The 22,434-nt window shown below is 48.0% G+C and overlaps 1 protein-coding gene across 7 annotated transcripts in view; it reads left to right on the top strand.

Moving 5' to 3' along the window:
- DIS3L2 (DIS3 like 3'-5' exoribonuclease 2) overlaps positions 1 to 22,434 on the top strand; it is a 346,637-nt gene that overhangs the window by 282,005 nt on the left and 42,198 nt on the right. For all 7 annotated transcript variants that reach the window (XM_042995635.1, XM_042995640.1, XM_042995639.1 and 4 more), the window contains one exon: positions 21,835 to 21,914. In XM_042995635.1, the coding sequence (XP_042851569.1) occupies positions 21,835 to 21,914 (80 nt within the window). The remainder of the gene's footprint in view (positions 1 to 21,834; positions 21,915 to 22,434) is intronic.

The raw sequence follows: 22,434 nt of genomic DNA on the forward strand, positions 1-22,434 counted from the left end.
TGTCCATTCTATGTGAAGTCTAGAACTTGAATATATAGTCCCGTTATTCCTCAAGAAATTCCCGCATTTTAAAAGAATAGTACTACTATAACAGTTTATTTTGTAACACTTCTTCCATTCCCATTTTAAATGGGCTGTGGCAGATATTTTTATTTGTATGTATGTATGTATGTATTTATTTTGAGAGAGAGAGAGAGTGCACATGTGCCAGCACAAGCGGGGGAGCAGCAGAGGGAGAGACAGGATCCCAGGCAGGCTCCACGTTCAGCACGGCTGTGAGATCATGACCTGAGCCGAAATCGAGTCAGACACTTAACCAACTGAGCCACCCGGGTGCCCCGACATTTTTAAACTAAAGAGAATTTAAGAACTTTAAAAGTATTTTGTAACTTTATCTCTTTTGACTTATCTTTTTAATTTCCCACACATTCTTTTCATATCTACCAGGTACAAGTACCGTGCTAGGTACTGGGGACAAAGAGACGAGAGCATGGTCCCAGCTCTCCATATCCCAGCCCTCAGAGTAGCTGACCGTCTCGTGGAAGAAATAGGGACACAAATAGAACAGAGGATGCAGAGGAAAAAGCCTGGAAAAACCCAACAGGCCGTGTTGGGTTTGTGTGGAGATGGCTGCTTAGGTGTTTTAGATGAGAACATTAGTTATGGTTTGAGGGGGCCACTTTAAAAGTCGATTAGAAACAAGGTCAATCCGTTTTAAAAAGTTGTCTCCTGTACAAAATAGAAATTAGCAATTTGCTCCAAGAAAAACGCTGGAAATGCTGAAAATAAATTACAGTTATTGAGCTGCCCCTTGAATGGTGACCTCCTGGGATAAAGGAAATCTGCCAGAGTGGAAGGAAGGAAGTGCAGACCCAAAGGGCAACACCCAGGGAGGGAATCCCAGCAGGTTTCTTATCTGCTTGTCAGCATTGAATTGGCAAGCTCCTAAATACGAAAATTTGCTAATGAATAACAGTCTGCGGGGTTTGAAGTACATTTGAACAGGGAGCCATTAGGAGCTCTGAGAATGCAGGCTTGGCCTTGGGGCAGTTTGAAACTGATTTGCTACAATCAGTTTCCTTCTGTAAATAACAAGGAGCTCTTCCCTTCCGGTCTGGCCCTCCTCCCCAGCCAAGTACGGGGACCAAGCTGGAAGTCTTGCCTGCCTCCCTGGCTGGCCTTCGGGGACACACTTCTGAGCTCAGAGTGGGAGCAGAGGTCCTGAGCTTCTCCCTTTCCTCCGCCTGCCTGGCCGTCCAGCTTCCTGGCCTGGATTCCCGACTCCTTGTTGCCGAAGACTTCTTGGTTCCTGCGGAGATCTGTCCCGTTTGCCCGGAGGCCTAGCTCTGAACTCCTTGCTGGTGCACACTTCCGCCGTAGCCTGCCCCAGGCCCAGATTCCGCTCTCTGGTCGCCACCACCTACAAGTCAGTGAGGAGTTACAGAACGGACCCTGTACCAGACCGCCTAGGTTCTGACCCTGACTCTTGCACTTAGCTGCGTGACTTTGTTTTCTACCTCAGCCTCCTAAGATAATAATGAGTAAAATAAGATTACATATCCCTGAGATAATCATACAATGGAGACAATGTGGGGCACCTGGCTGGCTCAGTTGGTAAAGCACGGGAGTCTTGATCTCGGGGTTGTAAGATCGAGCCCCACTTTGGGTGTAGAGATTACTTAAAAAAAAGATACAGAGATAATGTTCCTGAGACAACCATCAGTAAAATGGAGATCATAATAGTACCTGTGCCATCAGGGTATCGCTAGGTTAGTGACTTGTACCCATCAAACGCTTACAACGGTGCCCGAGGCATTACTCCAAATGGCTGTTAGCTGTGTGGCCGGATGCTGAGAAGGACCCAGTTCTGTCCTCACTGAAGAGCCACCTCTAGCAGGCCTGTAGTGGGGCAGTGGGGGTCGCCGAGAGCCATGGCCTGGAATCACTTCCCCTCATCTGTGATCCTTCACGTGGGTCTGGGCCAAGGGGAAGGATTTGAAATGGAGGCGCCGGGCTGAGCCTGGGTCCTCTCGACGCCTCCGCGGGGAAGCAGGGACTGGTCCGGGTGGGCTGGGGGTGTGGAGGGAATACAGCCGCAGCAGGTCAGACCAGAGCAGGTTTTCAGGCACTCGGGCATTGGTACCGGATTCATGCACAGGGGATACCTTGCAGGGTCTGTGAGCAAGGAAGGGAAGGACATGGAGTGCCCGTCAGACTCCAAGTCGCTCAAAAAAGATGCAGAATATTCCACGGTCGGTGTAGGCCTCCCTGATGTTGTCACAGGCCGCTTTTAGTTTTTGCTGTTGTAAATAAGACTGCCATTACTATTCTGCATAAAATTCAGACGCCATTTTGGATTTTTTCTTTAGGGATACATTCTTGGAATGACTGGATTGAAGGGAATTAACTCTTTTTCTATGATACTTTTCTCTTTTTTGATTGACTTTTATTTTACTAGAAAAGTAATACATGTTTATCTTATTGAAATTTAGAAATGAACAAGTAAAGCCAGTATGGGCATCGGTCACCCATCATCTAGTAGTAACATTTTTCTGTGCATCATTCTTAAAGCTTTTGATACAAACTGCCAGATAACTTTCCAGAAAGGTTAAACTAATTTAGGCCTTTTCCAGCAGGGAACAGTAGCGCATTGTCACTGCCTCTCACCAAACTGAGAGTTTGTGGGTTTTATTTAATCTTCGATAATACGATCGGTTGAAAATGGTGTTTTATTATTGTTTTGACTTGCATTTGTTTTACTGCTCATGAGCTTGATCAACTCCTGAATACTCTCTGCTATGTCTGTGGAAGGGCCGATTTTATACACAATCACGAGGATCTCTTCACACCTTTAGCGCTAGACCCACCAGCCACGTTTTTAGCCAGAATTACTTTTTTTTTTCCCTAGTAAGGTATAATGTACATACAGTAAAATTCCCTCTTTTTTTCTATCACCCCAAAAAATTTCTACTTCCCCCCTTTGTAGTCACACCCTCTCCCCTACCCGTAGCCACTGATCTGTTTTCTGTCCCTATTGTTCTGCCTTTTCCAGAATGTTATACAGATGGAATCATACAGTTGGTAGCTTTTTGAGTCTAGCTTCTCTCACTGAGCATCATGCATGTGAGGTTCACCCATGTGGTTTTGGGTACCAGCGGTCATTCCCTTTTGTTATAGAGTAGTATTGCATGATGTTGTAGGTGGCTCACAGTTTATCTGTTTACCAGCTGAAGGATATTTGGGTTGTTTCCAGCTTGGGGCAGTTACAGAATAATGTTGCCACAAACACCTACGGGCTTTAGTGTGATGGTTAAGTTTTCATTTCACTGTAAATACCTAGAAGGGAGAATTGCTAGGTCATGTGGCAAGTGTATATTTAACTTTATTTAAAAAAAAAAAAAAAAACCTGCCAAACTATTTCCCAGGGGAACTATACCACTCACCAATAAGGTATGAGAGTTCTAGTTTCTTTACATCCTTACCAGCACTAAATATTGTCAGTTTTTGTTTTGTTTTTAGCCAGGTTAATAGGTGTGTGGTAGTAATTCATGAATGGTTTTAATATGCATTTCTCTCCTAACTAATGATGTTAAAAGTTTTTTTCATGTGCATATCTGCTGTCTGTATGTCTTTTTTGGTGAAGTTGCCTGTTCATATCTTTCACCCATTTTTTAATTGGGTTATTTGGTTTTTTATTACGAAGTTTTGAGAGTTCTCATCTTTTGGACATAAATCCTCATTCAGCTATATGATTTACAAATGTTTTATCCAGGTCTTTGGCTTGTCTTTGCATTCTCTTATTTCTTCACACTCTCTGGCTTGTCTTTCCATACTCTTTCAAAGAGCAGAAGTTGTAAATTTTGATGAAGTCCAACGTATCAGATTTTTCTTTTACGGATTTTGCTTTTGGTGTACTATCTGAGAAATGTTTGATTAAGCCAAGGTTATAAAGATTTTTTTCCTGTTTCTTCTGGAAATTTTATAAGTTTCAGGATTTACATTTAGATTCTCCCTTCTTTTTAAAATACTTATTTCCTGGGCCCGGAAGTTTTTTTGAAAACAGTTCCTGTAATTGAGCACATTTGGGATGGGGTCGTCCTGAGAGCCTTGCCAGGCACATTGCCCTCCAGGAACCATTTGGAAAGGTGTGGGCATCAGAAGCTTCCTCAGGAGTGGCTTTTAAGCAGATATGAGGCTTCTCTGGTTTAAGATTTGGCATAAAAGTGAAGATTGTATCTTTTTAAAGGAGGGTACAGATGATAGGAGAAAAACCTCTAAACTTTCTAGATAAATCCTTCTGACTGCTGCACAAAGTCGGGATGGTAATGGTGCCAAGCATAGGACTTTGTCGATTACATGCAAATACCCATGTCAGTGAGTCACCCAATCATGCTTTAATCTCATAACCAAGAGGCTTTTAAAAATTATAGTCAACAAGGCAGCTTGCTAGTTATGACTGCCATTGGAATTGGGTTTTCCTTAGAACAGCTGGAGTGTAATTTAGTGGGAAGAAAGCCTAATGTGGGTGAGAGGCCAAGGATTGCTTGCCTGGGAAGGATGTGCAGCTAACATTTGATAGAAATCTGTGAAATGACCTACCTCAGCCAAGCTAAGTAGAGGCCTGCCATCTTTCATCCATGGGAAAATACGCTGCGGCAAAAGTATTCAGAAAACAACTTTGATTATCGACTTTGTATCAGTCACTGCAAGATAGGTAAGACATGGCCCTGTCTCTAAGAAATGGTTGGTTTCAGAGTGTGCTTTGTACTCAATTATAGAATCTGGGAGAAGATTCCTGTTCTGGTAAAGGAGAGCAGTCGAGAGGCTATCGGAAATGGCTTCTTCAAAGATGTTCCGGGCAGAGGAGTGCAAGGGTTTGGTATGTTCTGGGAGGTTCAGGCCCCTGGCGTGGCTGGTCATGGGAAGGGCTCACAATGGCAGTGGGAGATACTATTGAAGATGTAACCAGGGCCAAGGCTGGAGGACCTTTTTTCCTCTGCCCTGAAATACGAGTGCTTTCTTGAATTCATCATGGTATCATTGAAGCGTTTCACGTATGGGAGTGATGGGATGGGATTTTCTTTTTAGAAAGATCTCTCTGGCAGCTCTGTAGAGAACGAGTTGGAAGGTGTCAAGATGGACATCAATCAGTCCAGTTAGATGGCTGCAGCAGGAATCCACATGAGACCCTCTGGGGCCCTAACCTGAGGTCACACGGCTGACAGATGAAAAGGATATTGAAGAGGTGGAATCAGACCCAAAAAAGGGAGAGGGTACGTCTAGATATGCCTGGGTTTCTGACTGGGAAGCCAGGTGGTTGTGATGTGTCCCGGGAGAGCCCCCGCCACACTGGAAGAAAAAGCAGACATAATTTGGGGACCCCCTGAGCTTGAGGTGCTTTGGGCCATCTACTTAAAGACACCGTCAAAGCAGCCAACCAAGCAAGCCTGATGTGCCTTTACTTCCCCCGCCTCCCCCCCACACAGGTTCTTCCTCTGTTGGAGGTAAGTGTTCCTGGAAGCACCAGAAACATGTATGCCTTCCAAAGTACAGTAGGCAAGACTGGAAACACAGTATAAAGGCTGGGTGAGCAAGGCAGGGTGAGCACACGCGGACATTGGGAAGCGACATGCGGCACACCACCCGGAGCTTCTGTCACCCCACCTAGAGCCTAGACGCCACACTAGGGCTTCCCCTCGGCACGGAGCTGGAAGAAAGCAACCCTCAGTAGCTCTTGTCTTCCCTCCCTCCCTCCTCACCTCCTCTCTTCCCAGCTGAGCCCTTCTCATTTGTTTTAGAAAAAAAAAAAAAAAAAAGGGAATTCGCTCCCAGTCCCTTTGAAGCCCAACATGTCAGTGATAGATGAGGCAGTATTCTTTGACTTCAAAGGGGAAAAAGTGAGTGAGTGAATGCAGGCCAGGGGAGTTGAAAAGTCCAAGGGAACAGGAGACACATGGGGTGACCCCCCCCATCAGGAGGAGCGCCCTCGATCCCACCCCTGCTGGTGCCATGCAAAGGCACAGACAATGCCACTTTCAGTAAATCGTGAAGGATCCTGAATACCCGTTTTTGTCCATTTTCAATGGGCCTCGGGCATATTGCTTAAGATATAGCTGGCCATTTGTGCCGGGTTCCCAGCTACTCAAAGGCTCAAAGTCGAGTGCTCTCTCAACTGTATAATGGAGTCTTTGCATATGTGATTTTTGGGGGAGATTTTTTCAGATTTCCACAGCTCGTCAAAGTAAGGGTGACCTTGTGGGTAGTGTGGGCCATTGACCCCCATCACACATCCAGCCTCTGAGTGATGCTGAGCTTTGTGGGGTATCCATGCAGCACCTAATTCAATCACGCATCTGACCCCTGCCTCTCTCTGGCATCCTCCTCCTCTCTGTGCTCAGTGTGCTGCCGGGGGCCTCCGCACAAACCCCGGCTGTCCTCTGGAGGCCTTCTGTGCTAAACACAGAGCTCTTGGCCATCTGTCCCGCTTTCAGAACTCTCGGCCCCCTGGTGAATCTGGCATGGGGAGTGGCTGCTTGTTCTCAGGAGGGTGTGTGCCTGAAGATGCCTGTTGGAAGCGCCTTTTAAAAGTCCCCAGTTGTTTCCACGGTGGAGTCTTGGGAAGCAAAGGGAAGCATGACCTGGGGTCATTTAAGGGCTGGCGTGGTCACTTCCTTAATCGTCTGTGACCGTTAAGAGCCTGATTTTCTATAAAGAGGCACAGAGGCTTCCTTGGCTTATTATTAATAATAACAAACAGCTAGAATTTATGGAGTGCCTGCCGTTTGCCAAGTGCTTTCACATGTTACCTCATTTAATCCTTAAACCTTCTACCCATTTTGACAGACGAGGAAACTGAGATTTGGGTTAGGTGATTAGTCAAAAGTCACATAGCTAGAAGCAGCAGAGTGAGAATAGGAACTTGCATTATTCTGCTTCTTTTCTCTTGTTGGTTGTCATTTTATGTTCTTCTGCAAATCAAACAGATGGGTCAAGTCATACTCTTAGGATAACTTTGAAGAGCTGTTTTAAGATATTATTATATGATTCCATTTCTATAACCTCCTGGAAATGACAAAATCACAAAGCAGGAGAACAGAGCATGTGGCCAAGAGTTTGGGATGGTGGGGGACGGGAAGGTAGTGTGGTGGGGGGACAGTTGTGTATCCAGGTGGCAGTAGATACACTGTTTCCGCAAACCGATGTGACCCAGTGACGTGGAACTAGGCGTGTGTGTTGTGCCAGTGTGCAGTGTGATACCGATTCCAGTGATAGAAGCCGGGACCTTTGGTGGAAATCGGGAGAAGAGTACCCGGGACCTCTCTGCACTGTCTTTGCGCTTTCTGTAAATCTGTAATGATCTCAAAACAAAACAAAAAGTGAATTTTTTTAATTCACCGGTGAGGTACACCAGCATCGCACCTGGGAAGGGCCAGGTCCCAGCTTGGGGGCTGCTTGCTGTGAGAAAGCAGCACACGTCAAAGAGCTGCCAGTGGCCTAGGAGGGGGCACAGGCTGGAAGAGGGGCCAGGTTTCAGTCTCTGTCAGATGTCTTCTGGGAACATCCTGAACTGAGAGTCCGGCCCCGGGCTCGCGTCTCCCGGCTGCAGCTGTGTGACCTGGGGCAAGCTTCCCGACTCCCGGGAACCTCCATGCCCCCACTATAAAGTAAAAACAGCAACAGCACTCACCCTCTGAGGTCAAGAGAATCCAGTGAGAGAACGCATTAATGTGCTTAGCACAGAAAAGACTTACCGAGTAAGTTCAGTAAATCCTGACCATTTTCGTTACCGTCATCGATATTATCTTATCTGTTCCCAAGTTGTACCCTCCACTTTGCAGTCAGACCAATCTCATTCGTAGTCACAGAACAGTGCATATTTTTTTTAAGATTTTTTTTAAGTAATCTCCATACCCAACGTGGGGCTCGAACTCACAATCCCGAGATCGAAAGTCGCATGCTCCGCCGAGTCGCCAGACCCCCCCAGAACAGTGCATATTAATTCTCATTTCTCTGGTTGTGGTCATTGACTCCTGTGACAGTTATCTGTTGAGTACCTACTTCGCCGAAGACTGGTAGATACGAGGGACGCGGTGATGGACGTGACCCATGTGGTCTGTGCTGTAGGAGGGCTAAAGTTCCTGAGTTTTGTCCCACTACCTGGCATTTCTCCCCTATGCTTTTCAAACCCTCTCTGTCCTGCCAGACTCACCTCAGGCCTCATCTGCCCCACGTAGGCCACTCTACCAGATCCCTCTCTGACCTCCGACAGCGTTGGAGTCAGTGTGACTTAGTCATCTCTGCCAGCCTAGACTGTCCTTTTTCCCCTGTGCTTCCATGGTGCCTGGCACAGTGCTGAGCGACACAGGGACTGTGCTTGACAAGTGTTTGGTCACAGATTTGTGAAATGGCCAGAAGGAACCGCAGAGAATATCTCTTTGGAGGCTTTCATTTTACAGAGGAAGTCATGGAGAGAGGCCCGTGACTTAAATAACAAAAATTGACTACGTGAGTCCCCAACCCATTTCTTCAACAGCAGAGGCCCTATAGTAATCTTAGATTTTGTTGTTGTTGCCTTGTTTTTCTCTCTTTATTCCTGCCCTCCAGCCAACTGGTGTGGGGAGCCCTTGACTCTACTGGTCTTATTACTAACTAGCTCTGTGACTGAGCATGTCAGCCAGAGGGCAGGTGCGTGGAACCGGAAAAACAGAGCCAGCCCATCTCTCTCTCCCTCGCTCGCTCTCACTCGAGTGGTCCCACCCAGGCATCTTCTTCCTCCAGCCCAGCTTCTCCCCCTGAAACTGGGCAGCCCCATTTGCTCAGCCTCTCACTCTGGCTTCTTGTCTTCAATTCCCCTGGACAGAGGAGGCCCCCACCTTGTTCTTCAGTAATGCCTCTGCCAGCGAGCCTTGGAAGACTGACACTCAGAATACCATTTACTGTCCTGCGTCTGTTAGGATCTAGAGGAGAGAAGTAAATTGTTGGAGCCCCTGGCCTCCAGCTCAGCGCCCTGTCGGTGAGAGAAGAAATAATAGCAAGCGTGGCCCAGGGGGAAACGCACACTTCAGTTAGGTGGGGCTGGGCTCCGTCCCCGGGTCTGCCCTCTGCTGATCTGTATATTGCCTGACTCTGGGCAGGCGGGTTATCTGACGTCTCTGAGCTCTGGTGTCCTCGCCTTTAAAATAGGAGTCGGTAGCACCATGCACACGAAGGTCCTGGCACCGTGTCTGGTCGCATATGGAAGCTGTATTCCTCCTGCTAATGGCAGGACCCTCTCTCACCTAGAAATCCTTCGGTCGGTAAAGGCTTGGGGGTGGGGGGAACCACAGAGTCATCGCTTGGGATTTCTCTATTGGAGCTTCCAGTCTCGCTGGGACAGTAGGATAGTTAAACACACAGCTAAAGACATGTTCCAACTTGAGAAGAAATGAGAAGAATCGGACCATGATAAAAGCAATTTTCTTGCATCCGGACCGTCAGAAGCCAGCCCTGAGCTGTGCTCTAGCAGGTCGTTGCGGCCTCTTCCTCTCCCGAGCGGAGATTAGCAGACAAGTTGTTGCCGGTGCAGGGGTGCTGGGCAGCCTCCATGCCGAGGCGTATCTGCCAGCCTGGCAGGGCCGGGCGGGGGGGGGGGGGGGGGGGCGCAGACTGGCCTCCCCGCCTGCCGTCTCGGTGGAAAGCAGCCCAAGGAGCCTGGGCACCAGAGGATAACCGCCAGGGCTGCCGTGTGGTCAGACCCCGTGTCAGCGCGGCACCGGAAGCACCAGGACCATGGGGGCCACGGTGAAGCCTTGAAGCATCACGTCCTCCTGCCGAGAGGCTCCCCAGAGTCTCCTCCGGTGAGGAAAGTGAACCCTACTGCTGTGGAAATCCCTCAGGTTCAAGAGTGATCACATTTGGAACTGTTGCGGCCCCGTCAGCTTGTTCCAGCGTGCCATCGGTTCATTACAAGATACAACCCCGGGCCTTGTGGCAAGAGGAACATTTATTGACTATTTGCCATAGGCAGGTGCTGTTCTGATGTGTTTTTCCTCATTTAATTTTCACAAAAAACCTATGAGGTTGGCACTAGTATCATCCCCGTTATACAGAGGAGGAAACTGAGGTGCAAACAGGTAAAATAACCCCCTGGGGGAATACAGCTAATGGGAAGAAAAGCCAGGAGTCAAAACCAGACAGCCTGAAGAGCCTGTTCCTTTCCGTTTTGCGCGGCCAACCTCCTGGTGTGGGTGCTTGTTGATCGGCCCACCGGTTCACAAGTACAGTGACCTCCTCCCTGATCCTGTGAAGCCCGTGTCCCAGGCAGGAGGGTCTCGGCAAAAGCACGAACTCTTAGAAGTGCTGGAAAGAGAACTCGTCCAGTCTAGTGGGCAGAAGGTTAGAGCAGAGGACCCCCAAGGTCCCTGCAGACCATGAGAGCCTCTGCCCCCAGTGAGAATATACACAGGCCAGAGGGAAAACCACTGTCTGCTTAATGAAAATGTTCCCCTAAGATTATTATGAAACTTATTTTTGTAACATTTAACATCATGTGTAGTTTCTTAAATGATTTTCAACTATGTGAGATTATCCAAGGATTCTCTGTTACCAAAGCTGATTTTTCAGTTAGCGAGCCAAATAGAAAGTCTGTCCATTTTCCTCCTTACTGGATCCTGGCCCTTCTGGTACCCTCCATTGACCTCTGTCCTTTTTTTTTTTTTTTTTTTTTTTTTGCATTTCATCTTAAGGACAAACTTCTTTCTGTACTTACTTTTCTTCAGACTTCACAACACCCTCTTTTTACCACAGATAGAATGGCATCAATTAGAGATATTGTTTATAATGAAATAGCTGAGACACTAATAATTATCTTGGATGAGAGGAGGAACCTCAGGTAACCACAGGTAGGGACCTCCTAGGTGTCCCTTCCAGATTGTTATGAACAATCCAGTAAGTGTTGTCAAATCAACAGGCGTTTTGTGACTGGTTGGTGGTGATTGTCCGCGATTCTTCTCCCAGGGGGTGCTAAGTCCTCTGCTGCAGGCTGACTGCAGCTTGCACAAACCGGGAAGAATGGTAGGTTGGCCGCCCCAAGACCAGAATGGACCTCAGAATGTTGTCCTAGAATATGGGTGTCCAGATACTTGGCTTTGTCTGGGAGGAAGGAAGCAGAATGAACATGGAATCAAGTCATGAACTTTGACAGTTTCTCTTGGCTGCATAAGACAGCCATAGGCAAGAGAATGTTTTACTGCCGCTTGTCTCTCATTAAACCATCTCAGGGGGCACCTGCTTGGCTCAGTTGGTTAGGCATCCGACTTTGGCTCAGGTCATGATCTCACAGTTCATGAGTTCAAGCCCCGCATCGGGCTGTCTGCTGTCAGCACAGGGCCCACTTCAGATCCTCTGTCCCCCTCTCTCTCTGCCCCTCCCCCACCTGCATTTTCTCTCTTTCTCTCTCTCTCTTTGTTTCTCTCTTTCTCTCTCCCCTCTCCCTCTCTCTTTCTCTCTCTCTCTCTCCCCTCTCCCTCTCTCCCCCCCCCCTCAAAAATAAATAAAAACATTTTTAAAAATATCTAAAGATGTGAACACTAGTCCTTCTGAAATCTTCAGAGCATCTCTTCTCCCAGGTAGAGCAGGGATTTATTACGGGTACTTTATTCCAGTAAACCTACAAAGTATCTCACATTCATCCGTAAAACAAACCACAAGGATGACGTAAATGAACTCAGCTCCATTTTACAGGTGGAAAGGTTAAGGCCAGTAGAACCCTACCACCACCTGGAGTCTGGGAGAGAACAGAGATGAGGCCAGAGCTGCTGGCTCCCAGCTTGGGGTTATATAACTCCCCGACTCCTCAAGTCCCTGGAAACTGAGGCCAATTCCCTGGAAGATCATTCTGTTCTCTCCTGTTTTTTCAAGAATAGAGCCAGCTTGATCACTGGCTCTGAGGATTGTATGAGAATGTCCCGTTTTCTTTCTTCCATGAACTGAATGCCTACCGTCATGATCATTGTTTAATCAGGTTATATTTGAACCTGCCCGGATCCCGTATGTTTATGTTTGTTTGGCTTTTATTTTGAAGACCCTTATTTTATTTATGTATACCGTCCTCAGTTTCCAAAAAGGATTTGAAAAGACTTACAACAAAGGAAATAAACAAGGGAGATGAATACAGTAGAAAGAAAACCACTGCCACAGAAAGGAGGCAGAAGTAATGACATCTGTAAGAGTGAGCATAGTTCCTGTGACCGGGCATCACATTGTCTGACTGCAGTACCAGAAAAGCAGCAGCCATGCCCTGCGGGAGGGACGGGGCCCTGAGAAGCATCCACAGTGCTCCAGCTGTGAGTAGGATGAGCAGACGGGCTGCAGGTCCCTGCCTCTGACTGAATGTGACACATGCAGACTTGCTCACCACGCTTTGCAGTCACTGTTGTCACATTGCTCAGAAGTTGAAGGAGCAAACACTTGGCCCAGTGACCAGGCAAGGCCTGACCAGGAAAGCTAGAGCGGGTGTCCTGTTCTGCTAATGGAGATGCTGGTCTCACCCAGGAGTAAAGGCAGAGGAGGGGCTGTGGGGCAAGAACCACCAGAGCTCTACTGCCCTTGGCCTTGCTGGCGGGCAATGCAGACGCCCCCAGAAGAGGAAGCAGCAGGACAGGCAGGCAGAAGAAGCCAGGTGACAGGCTTGTTAACTGAAGCAAACCTAGGATGACCCGACCGGCGTGGGTTCCTTACTGAAGAGCAGCCTTCCCTCTGGGTTGACCAGAGCTCTAGAGACAGCTTTTCTTCTGACGAGTAAAACCTCAGCATTGGAGAATCCTTGTCCTGTCATTTTTAGCCTTAATGAGAGTAGAACGAGCCTCTGGAACAAGGTGCAGTGGAGTCAGGAGAAGTGGCCTTAAGTGAAAACACAGCTGTGGGGTTTACAGACGGCGCTGCAGGGAGGCGTCCTCCAGTGGGGCGGCCAGCCTCGCCATAGACTTTCCAACACTAATGAATCGGGAACTCCGTGCTGCACAGGATTTAGTTTGATGGGTCCCTGTGCCAGCAGATGGATGTATTTTTCTTGAAAGACCAAGGTGCCAGAAATCTCCATGATTACGTTACTGGCTCTTTTTTGTGGTTTGGGAAGTTGAGCGTCAGGACTGCAGGATCCTCTCGCTCTTTCTCTTATTTTTTCCAGGTCAGAACCAGAGCTTGGGGTGGGGAGGAAAATCCTGCTGAATGAGCAAGTTCTTTCTTAAAAAGCTCTCTCCAAGTCCAAAAAGACTTCAGTGGACTTAGGAGAAAGAAACCTAATACATTGCCATAGAATCGTTGTGAACCAAGTGGAAGCCAAGTCCACAGCATCTTTGTCTTATAAAAGAAAGCAAAGAGTAGATGGAAAAAAAGAAATAATGCTTAGGAGAGCCAAACCAAACAAGAAAAACCAAAGATCACCTCGGAGAATGTGAAGATTTCCTTCTAACAAGATTTTTCAATTACAAATCCAAGGCTCAGGTAGAAGTAACTTCTGCTCGTTGAAAGGGCCATAAATGGCATGCCCGAATGTCAGAAGTATGTTGGGATTTGCCACTTTCGGCTTCGGGAAGAGTTGGACACCCCGCAAGACCAGTGGGCTGTGAGGGGAAGAGCCGACCATGCAGTGGCTGGAGGCTTCCCCAGGCTGGTCCTCGACCTGCGTTTGAACCTTGGTCCTAATAGCTAGCAGATTGAAGGAGGCTCACAGGCCTCCTGGAGAACCCATGTTGGTTTGAACTAGAGTGATTCTGGCTCCGGAACCAGCACTCTGCTTTTACCAGCTACCTCCCTCACTACACCCCTGTGAGAGGAACCCGGAGCCTGGCTCCCAGGTCCTCTGCTCAGTCACAAAGCAGCCTGCAAGTGGTGTCTGGGCCGTGGTCAGAGACATCCGGTTGCTCATCGGAGGTCGTTTGGAAGCTTTTGGGGACAAAATAGGCAACTCCTAAACCTCTTAATGTGCTTTTGGCCTTCCCAAGGTCAGGCCAGGCATTTTCAAAAGTACCAGAAGCTCTGAGCTGGTATCTTCCTTAGTTGATGGAGTTTAATGCCAAGTGGCCTGGGCACAGTGTTCTCCGGGAACATGACTTATGGAACTGTGCACCTGAGCAGACTGAAGCTTGATTTGCTCACTAGCCCAGGGGAACATCTGGATCACCACCTCTAGCCACCCTTTCTTGTCCTGTTCCATTATTCCTTTTCAGTTATTCTTACGAATGTCATCTGGCCCATTGGCTCCACTGGGCTGGCATACAAAATAAGGTCACATTTCCTCAAACGGTTACAAATGGCTGCATGGACCCCTCTGCTGCTTGGCCTGGGGCATTCCTTCCTCCCTGGGGAGGCTTATGTAGTCCTAAACCGGTCACTCTTACTCTCCCGCGCTACCTGCAGGAAGAATGACCCTGCTGCCCCCCTCGCCGTCCCCCACCACCAGAGCCCAGAGGGACTGAAGGAGAGCCTCTTGCGGGCCCAGCAGCCCCAACGGGCCTATAACCCACATTCCCGTGGCGAATGAGGAAGGACTGTTCTCTCCCGACAGTCCTAGCCCCTTCCCTCATCACCCACACTGCCAGTTTCCTGGGGCCCTGCCTGGAGCAGGAGGGCTGGGTCCAAAGGGGTCCTAGCAGGAGTCTCCTGCTCTAGCTGCCCGGCCCCTGCCCTCCTCTTTGATGTAGCCTGAGCCCCCTGAAAGTAAAAGGCTCTTCCATTTCCTGCCCACGGGAAATTGGCCTGGCCTTTGTCCAGAGGAAAGCCTTGCCTCGAACTAGACCCACTGAAAGGCCTTTTTCCTCTGCTGGTGAAGGCTGACCGAGTGACCTTGTTACTGCCTCTTGGGCTTCCTCCTCTTCTCACCCAGCACCAGGAATGTGGCGCAATTGGAAACCGTCCTCCCCGGGGCAAAGGTTGACTAGTGGCAGCTGCCTCTGGAAAAGGGAAAGCTGGACCCGGTGAAGTGTCGTAGCGATGGGCATTCCAAACCAAGCGGCTCCACGGGTGGGTCCCTGCAGTCTCGACACAGCCCGTAGGCCTGCCTGTTGCCTTGCTGTGCTGGGCTCGTGGGACACAGTACATATTCTTGAGTGAGGGACTGCGTGCATCTTCAAAGGCGCTGGCGAAATGGAGCGCCTGGGTCCCAAGGGGATTTGAGCCATTGCTTCTCATCGGGGGACAGTTACTGAGGGGGGCAGATGTGAGGCAGAATTTCTTCACCGAAGTAAGAGGACGCAAAACAAACTCAGGGTGACGGAGATTCCGGCTGTAAGTTGGGTGACTGGACGGTTGTTGATAGGTAGACAAAATGCTCTGAGTCTCAGCAGGTCAGCTCAGTGACATGCGTTGAGCACCTGTGGTGGCCAGTGATGGGGACACTGGGTGCCAGGGTGCCTGGTGAAGCTCTCCACCCTGAGCCCTCGGACTCACGGGGCAGAGAGGCCCTGCCTCCAGTTACCAGAGGAGGGAAGAATGAAAGATTGACTTTCACAAAGAGAAGCTCAAAGGATGTGTAGGGTCTTGCTGGCATAGACAGAAAGGGTGCTCCTAGAAGCAGTCACAGCTTAAGGAAGGGCCAGAGGTGTCAAAGTAGATGGCATGACCCAAACTCACGCAGTGAGCTCTACACTGTGGGAGAAGTACATGGAATTTTGCAGCAGGAGCAGACGGGCTAGGGGCATCCTTCCCTGTTCAGGCAGACTCGTGTTTCTCCCTTAAGACTCCCGTCACCTACCCTGAGGTCCTCCCTGGTTGGTACCTTCTCTTCAGCCCATGCCCCCCTCACCATCCCTCTTTATAGTCCATTTTTGTTCACGTGAGCAGCCAACCCCCAGAGATCCCAGGCTGTTTAATTCATTTTTATACCTGTGGCATATAGACAGAAGGAAGCCATCAAAGGTATTTAAAGAGGGAAGTGTCATCAGACTTGTGTTTTAGAAAGATAACTCAGCTGCATTGTGGAGAGTGGAACCAAGAAGTGGGTAGACGTATTATGTGTCTGACAGTAGAAGTGGCGCCTGGGTGGCTCAGGCTGTTGAGCGTCCGACTTCGGCTCAGGTCATGATCTCGCGGTTTGTGAGTTCGAGCCTCACGTCGGGCTCTGTGCTGACAGCTCGGAGCCTGGAGCCTGCTTCAGATTCTGTGCCTCCCTCTCTCCCTGCCCCTCCCCCCCCTCAAAAAATGAATAAACATTAAAACAAATTTTTTTAGTGAACAGTAGAGGTCTGGAAGCCCAACAGAGACCAGGCACGGCTCAGTCAAGGCTGTGACTCTGCTCTTCCGCGGGTCTTTAAGGGCAGCTTCGTCTGTGAGTTGGCTTTACTCTTAGGCTGGTGACAAGCTAGTTGCAACAACTCTGGCCACTCATGCCCAGAAGCACAAACATCCCCTCATATCTCATTGGCTTCGGTTAGGTCACATGTCCATTCCTGAACCAATCCCTAGGGAATTCCAATTCCAGGAAATGCCAGGCACTGATTGGCTTGGGTTCCTGACCCTTACTGAAAGGTGTATATGATTACCTTCGAACTGTCAGGCCCAGCCCTGGAAACTGGATCTGCTTCTCCCTGAATTCCCTGGACTGAGTGGGAGGGTAACTAGCTGAACAAATCTAGGGCATCACTGGGAAGGAGGAAATGACTGCTGGATACCGTGCCTAGGTCTGCCTCATGGGCCGGTTGGACCCATTCGTTTGTGTAGGTACCTACAAAACACCTATACACCCACAGTGACACACTTTGTGGATCCGTTTGGGAAATATATTATTGTCCTGGGCGAATTTCACACCTCTCATGGAGGACCTTTTCATCCCAACTTCCAACTCACCATTCCTTCATTTCTACTCATGTTGAGGTTGACTGCCTGTCTCCAAGGTCAGACGCGGCTTCCTCTCTGACTGCAGCCTCCAGTGCTCCCCACTCCCTCATGGACACACTTACAATTCCTCTCCTTGACCTCATGGACACTCAGGAGGCCAGTGTTGTCCAGTGGTTAGCAATGTGGATCACACTTTAGTTCTGCAACTTACTTGCTAATTTGGGCTAAATACTGAAAACTCCTCTGTAACATATGGATAGGAACCAACCTCACGGGGCTGTTTAAATAGAGGATTAAGGACAGAGAGCACGCTCGATAAATACTAGCTCCGTACAAGACATCTGTCACCAGGATCTTTCTGTTGCCTTCCCATCAGCCCCTTTCGTTTTTATTTCTTGCCTGTTCCCCCTTAGAGTCTCTGGCGCATCTGTTGCCAATATCGTATCTCTACTCCCTCGCTCCATTATTCTTCCCTCAAACCTTCCTGGCAAATGCTCAGCTTTGGACCAGCCTAACTTTCTTCATGCCAATGTCTAAGTTGCTAGAAAAAAAAATCAACATCTGGGCAGATGGTTGCTACAGTAACTTCAGTTCCTGTGGCCTCAGCTGGACCGTTAATGCTCCCTGGCAATCCTCGTGCTCTTCCCTGGTCAACGGTTTTTCCTGTTCTCCAAAGAAACGCTTTCAAGCCTTCATCACTTTCCTCCAACCTCCTTTCCTTCCCTCACCAAACCCTCCATTCCTTGAGGATAATTTGACCTCCTAATTCTCAGAAAAGAACAAAATCAAACTGGAACATTCCAAACCACCACCATCCCCCATCCTGCTCCCCACCCCCGCCAAATCCACAGATATATCCGCATCCCTGCCCAGCCTTCCCTACTGCTGCAGTGGAGAAAGGCCCTTCCACTTGTATGTTGGTTTCCAGTCCCTCCTGTCATCTTGGACACCTTGATGTTTTAACTACCTCCATCTCTCCTTTGTCTTTGAGCCCTCCTTCTGTAGTGCGTCTTTTATATCTGCATTCAAGCAAGCCTGTTATCTAACAATACACTCTCCGTTAAGCCCCCGTCCTATTGTCCTGTCCTGTTCCAATCCATTCACCTTGACTCTTTGCCCCCACCGTCTAATTTGCTAAAAGAGTTACATGCACTCCTGATCCCCACTTCTTTATCTTCTCATTTTTCACCCCGTCACACGCTGATCTCTGCTCCCACCACTCTCCTGAGAGTCCTTGTTGCTAAATCCAATGGATTCTTTGTTTTGGATGTTTGTTCCTCCCTTACTCGCCCTCTTAAAAGGATTTAATGCTGCTGACTGCTCCCTCCTTAAGGCATGTTCTCCTCTTGGCTCCTGTAACATCATAACTCAAAATTCCATGACCACTCCTTCTTAGTCTCCATTGCCCAGCTCTGAAATACAGCTGTTCTGTCAAAGACCTCATTTTGACTCTTCATACTCTCTTAGGACATTCTCATCCACACCGATGGCTTTAGTCACCATCTTACTTATTATTTAGAGGCTTCCAAATTTGTACCTCCAGATAAGTCTTGCCTATAAAGTTCGGAATTGTTTATACAAGCTGCCTACTGTTCATCTCCACTAAGATGCCTCTCAGACACCTTAAAATCAGCACTCCCAAACTAAACTCAAGCTCTTTTCCCAAACCTGCCATTCCTCCTTGTCACAGTGCGTAACAGCACCGTCTGCCCTGCTGCCCAAGGCAGAGCACCTTAAACATCATCTTTGATGCCTCCCTCTCTGGCAGGCTTTACATCCAGACCATTACCAAGTCCTGTAATTCCGGTGAGGTGGAAAGAGCGTGGGTTTTAGCTGAAATTCTAATTGTGGTTTGGACAAATTACTTAACCTTTCTTAGCCTCAAGTTCCTCCCCTGTAAAAAGGAAATTGTAATACCTAATTCAGATGGTTGTGGTCAGGGTAAAGGAGAGCCTTTCCTTGGTAGGTATTCAATAAATACGAGTTCTACATTCAATAAGTACGAGCACTCTTCTGTCCCATACCTCTCTCCCCTGCCTCATCACCACCTCCACTTACTCACCTGTTAAATTTGTATTCACAGTTTATTCACCTCAAGAATCCCCCAGAATGAAATTTCCCATAACTCCTTTATGACTAAAGACTACAGCTTATATCTCATCACATTTATCGTAAAGAATTTGGAAAAGGCAAGGAAAGGAAAGGAGCACTGTTGCCATTGTTCCTTCCAGTCTTTCTTCTATGTGGTCTTTGTTCTGTTTTTACATAGTTTTCTTGATACATAATCAAGTACACATCCTGATTTTTTCCAGATATTTTCCTAGATTAATAAAAATTCTTCATGGCTGCTCTTCTGCATGTGACTATATAGTAGAGTTTACCTAACCACTTTGCTTTTGCTTATCTTTTAGATGCTTTCCAATAAATGATACTGAAGTGAACGGTTTTACAAAAAAAACTTTTCCTCTTATATTTATGGTAATTTTTCTAAACCATACATTCATCAATCACTGAGTCAAAGGATTTGAAAATTTCTAAGTGGTGCAGTCTTTGCAATGGACCAAATGAATATAGGCCTGGCCTCAGCTACAAAGAGGGAAGTAAAGAGAAAATGGTATAGTTAATAGATTTTTTTTTTTTTAACTTCTGTTTTACTGAAAGAGGGCTGGGAAGATCCAAGCAGTGCTCTGTAGGGAAAACATGCCTTTGACTTGAAGTTCCTGGCTTCATGTTGGTGAAGAAGGGCTTGTTTCTGTTTTTGTATTTTCATCTGGGTCAGTAAGAGGACGAGCCATTCCTCCAAGCTTGTTTCCCTCTAAGGAAGAGAAAAATCGTCCAGCATCTAATGATGCAGATCTGTGTTAACAGCCTTGCAGTTAAAAAAAAAAAAAAAAAAAAAAAAGTTATAATAATGTACCCTCCTAATGTGCAGTTAATTTTAGTTAAAATTTCCCTGGCACTTTAAAAACCCAGTGAATTTGTAAATCTAGTAATTGGCTCTAGGTCTAGAAATGTTAAAGCTGCCATATCCAACTCCACTCTAGCAGGACACGCACAACCTCCCTGAGTTCTTGCTTCCCAGCAACCCAGATGGAGCTCTGCACTCACCTGAGCACTCCCCTCCAGAATCCAGAAAGAAACCAAGACCTCATTACCAGATTCTCGTTCCCAGTCGTCCCTAATCAGAGAAAGCTACTGAGTGCCTCAAAGTTAATATGTCCAAAATCAAACTTGTGGCTTTCTAGCCACCCCCAGATTCAGCAATGGAACAGTCGCCTGAGTGATTGTTCAAGTCAAAAACTTGAACTGTCCTTGATTTCTTCTTTTCCATCCTCCTCACTCCCCAACATGGAACCCTGCATGTCCTGTCACCTCTACTTCTCAGAATTTACTTCTTTTTTTGAAGTTTATTTATTTTTGAGACAGAGAGAGAGCTAGGAGGGGCAGAGAGAGAGGGAGAGAGAGAATCCCAGGCAGGCTCCGTGCTGTCAGCACAGAGCCCAACGCGGGGCTCGATCTCACAAACTGTGAGATCATGACCTGAGCTGAGATCAAGAGTTGGATGCTTAACCAACTGAGCCACCCAAGTAGCCCTCAACATTTACTTCTGAGGTAGATTCTTTTTTTTTTTTTTTTTTAATTTTTCTTTAATGTTTATTTATTCTTTTTTTTTTTTTTTTTTAACGTTTATTTATTTTTGAGACAGAGAGAGACAGAGCATGAACGGGGGAGGGTCAGAGAGAGAGGGAGACACAGAATCGGAAGCAGGCTCCAGGCTCTGAGCCATCAGCACAGAGCCCGATGCGGGGCTTGAACTCACGGACCGTGAGATCGCGACCTGAGCCAAAGTCGGCCGCTTAACCGACTGAGCCACCCAGGCGCCCCTGAGGTAGATTCTTAAATTGTCCATTTCTCTCTGCCTCTTGGGCCCCCTCCCCAACCCTTTAGCCCCAGCCCCCATCACTGCTCACCCACGCTGCTGGGTGGCCTCCTGCTCTACCCTACAGCCTGCTGTCTACACAGTAGCCAGAGAGATCTTTAAAACCTATGGGGCGCCTGGGTGGCTCCGTCGGTTAAGCGTCCGACTTCGGCTCAGGTCATGATCTCACAGTCCGTGAGTTCGAGCCCCGCGTCGGGCTCTGTGCTGACCGCTCAGAGCCTGGAGCCTGTTTCAGATTCTGTGTCTCCCTCTCTCTGTGCACCTCCCCTGTTCATGCTCTGTCTCTCTCTGTCTCAAAAATAAATAAACGTTAAAAAAAATTAAAAAAATAATAATAAAACCTAATTTTGATCATGTCATCTACCCATTCCTCACCAAAGGCTTTTCTTTTGCTATTCGGGTAATTCTAAGGGGGCCAGCGAGGTTCTGCAAGTTCTGCCCTGGCCTCCCTCTGCAGCATCACTGACCACCATGTCCCCTGTACCTACTGGGTTCTGGCTTACCAGCTACCCTTCAGTGCCCGGACTCCTGCATCAGGGCCTCTGTACATGCTGTGCTCTCTGCCAGCGAGAATCTCCTTTTCTCCCCATCCGCCACCCCCATAATTTAGTTAGCCCCCTCCTCCTTCCCTCCTTCCCAGTCTAGTTCAGGTTATTTACTTCTGTCGAAATGCGGGAGTCTTTTTCCTGCTTCAGAGAACCTATATTAATTGGAAGCTTGATATTCATTCATTCACTCATTCGTATGAATTGATTATCTGCTGCCTCTACCATGAAGGAGGCCCCTCTCTGCCTCTCTTCACTGTTCTTTCCCCATCAGCTAGCTCAGTGTCTGGCACAAAGTAAGTGCTTAGTAAATAATCGGTTACCTGCTAAATGAATAAGCAGAGTCCAGTAGCAGTCCTCACTGATGACAGTGGCCCGTAAGGCATGGCTCTTCCCAGAGGTGGCAGGCCCGGGTTCTCCACAACATGTCAGCTGGAGGGAATGTGATTTTGCTTTTTTTTTTTTTCATTTCAGCCGTCCGAATGAATAAAACATGCAGCCTAGACTTAATTATTTTTCTCTTCTCTCTCTCTCCAGCTAAAACTTGCTTTCACTCTGGATCACGAGACTGGATTGCCTCAAGGATGTCACATCTACGAGTACCGTGACAGCAACAAGTAAGCCACCCGGTGGGAAGGAGGGTCACCTCACCATGTCCTGGAGAGGCAGCGCCTAGGGGCTGCCTTACGCTGGACCTCTCAGACAAAGGGATGGTCGGGAAGAGAACCACACTTTGGGGGACTCTGTTAGCAAATAGCTGGCACAAAAGTATTTCTCCTGTAAAATCTATCTGGCTCCTAAAGACGGGACTGGAAGTACTCGTATGGGATGTATTAGACATATATGCAGAAGCAGACCTTCCTTCCCAGGCTCCAGCTTTCCTCTGGACCCACCCCCACTCCGTCTCCAACGATGTCCTTGCTAACTTGATTCACGGTGTGACTTCGGCTCTTGCTGTCGTTCCGTCTGACTACACGTATGTGGACAGGTTTTGCTGTGTTAGCCTGACTTGCGAGCTTTGTAATTGGGGGGTTTCTGGGTACTTACGGAGATCTCAGTCGGTGATCTTATGATTAGCAAGGTGGCGCCTGGCATACTTGTATAGCACCTCTCCACTTCCCCACAGACTGCCTCTCG

Source organism: Panthera tigris, chromosome C1, assembly GCF_018350195.1.
Source record: "Panthera tigris isolate Pti1 chromosome C1, P.tigris_Pti1_mat1.1, whole genome shotgun sequence".
Classification (NCBI taxonomy): Eukaryota; Metazoa; Chordata; class Mammalia; order Carnivora; family Felidae; genus Panthera; species Panthera tigris.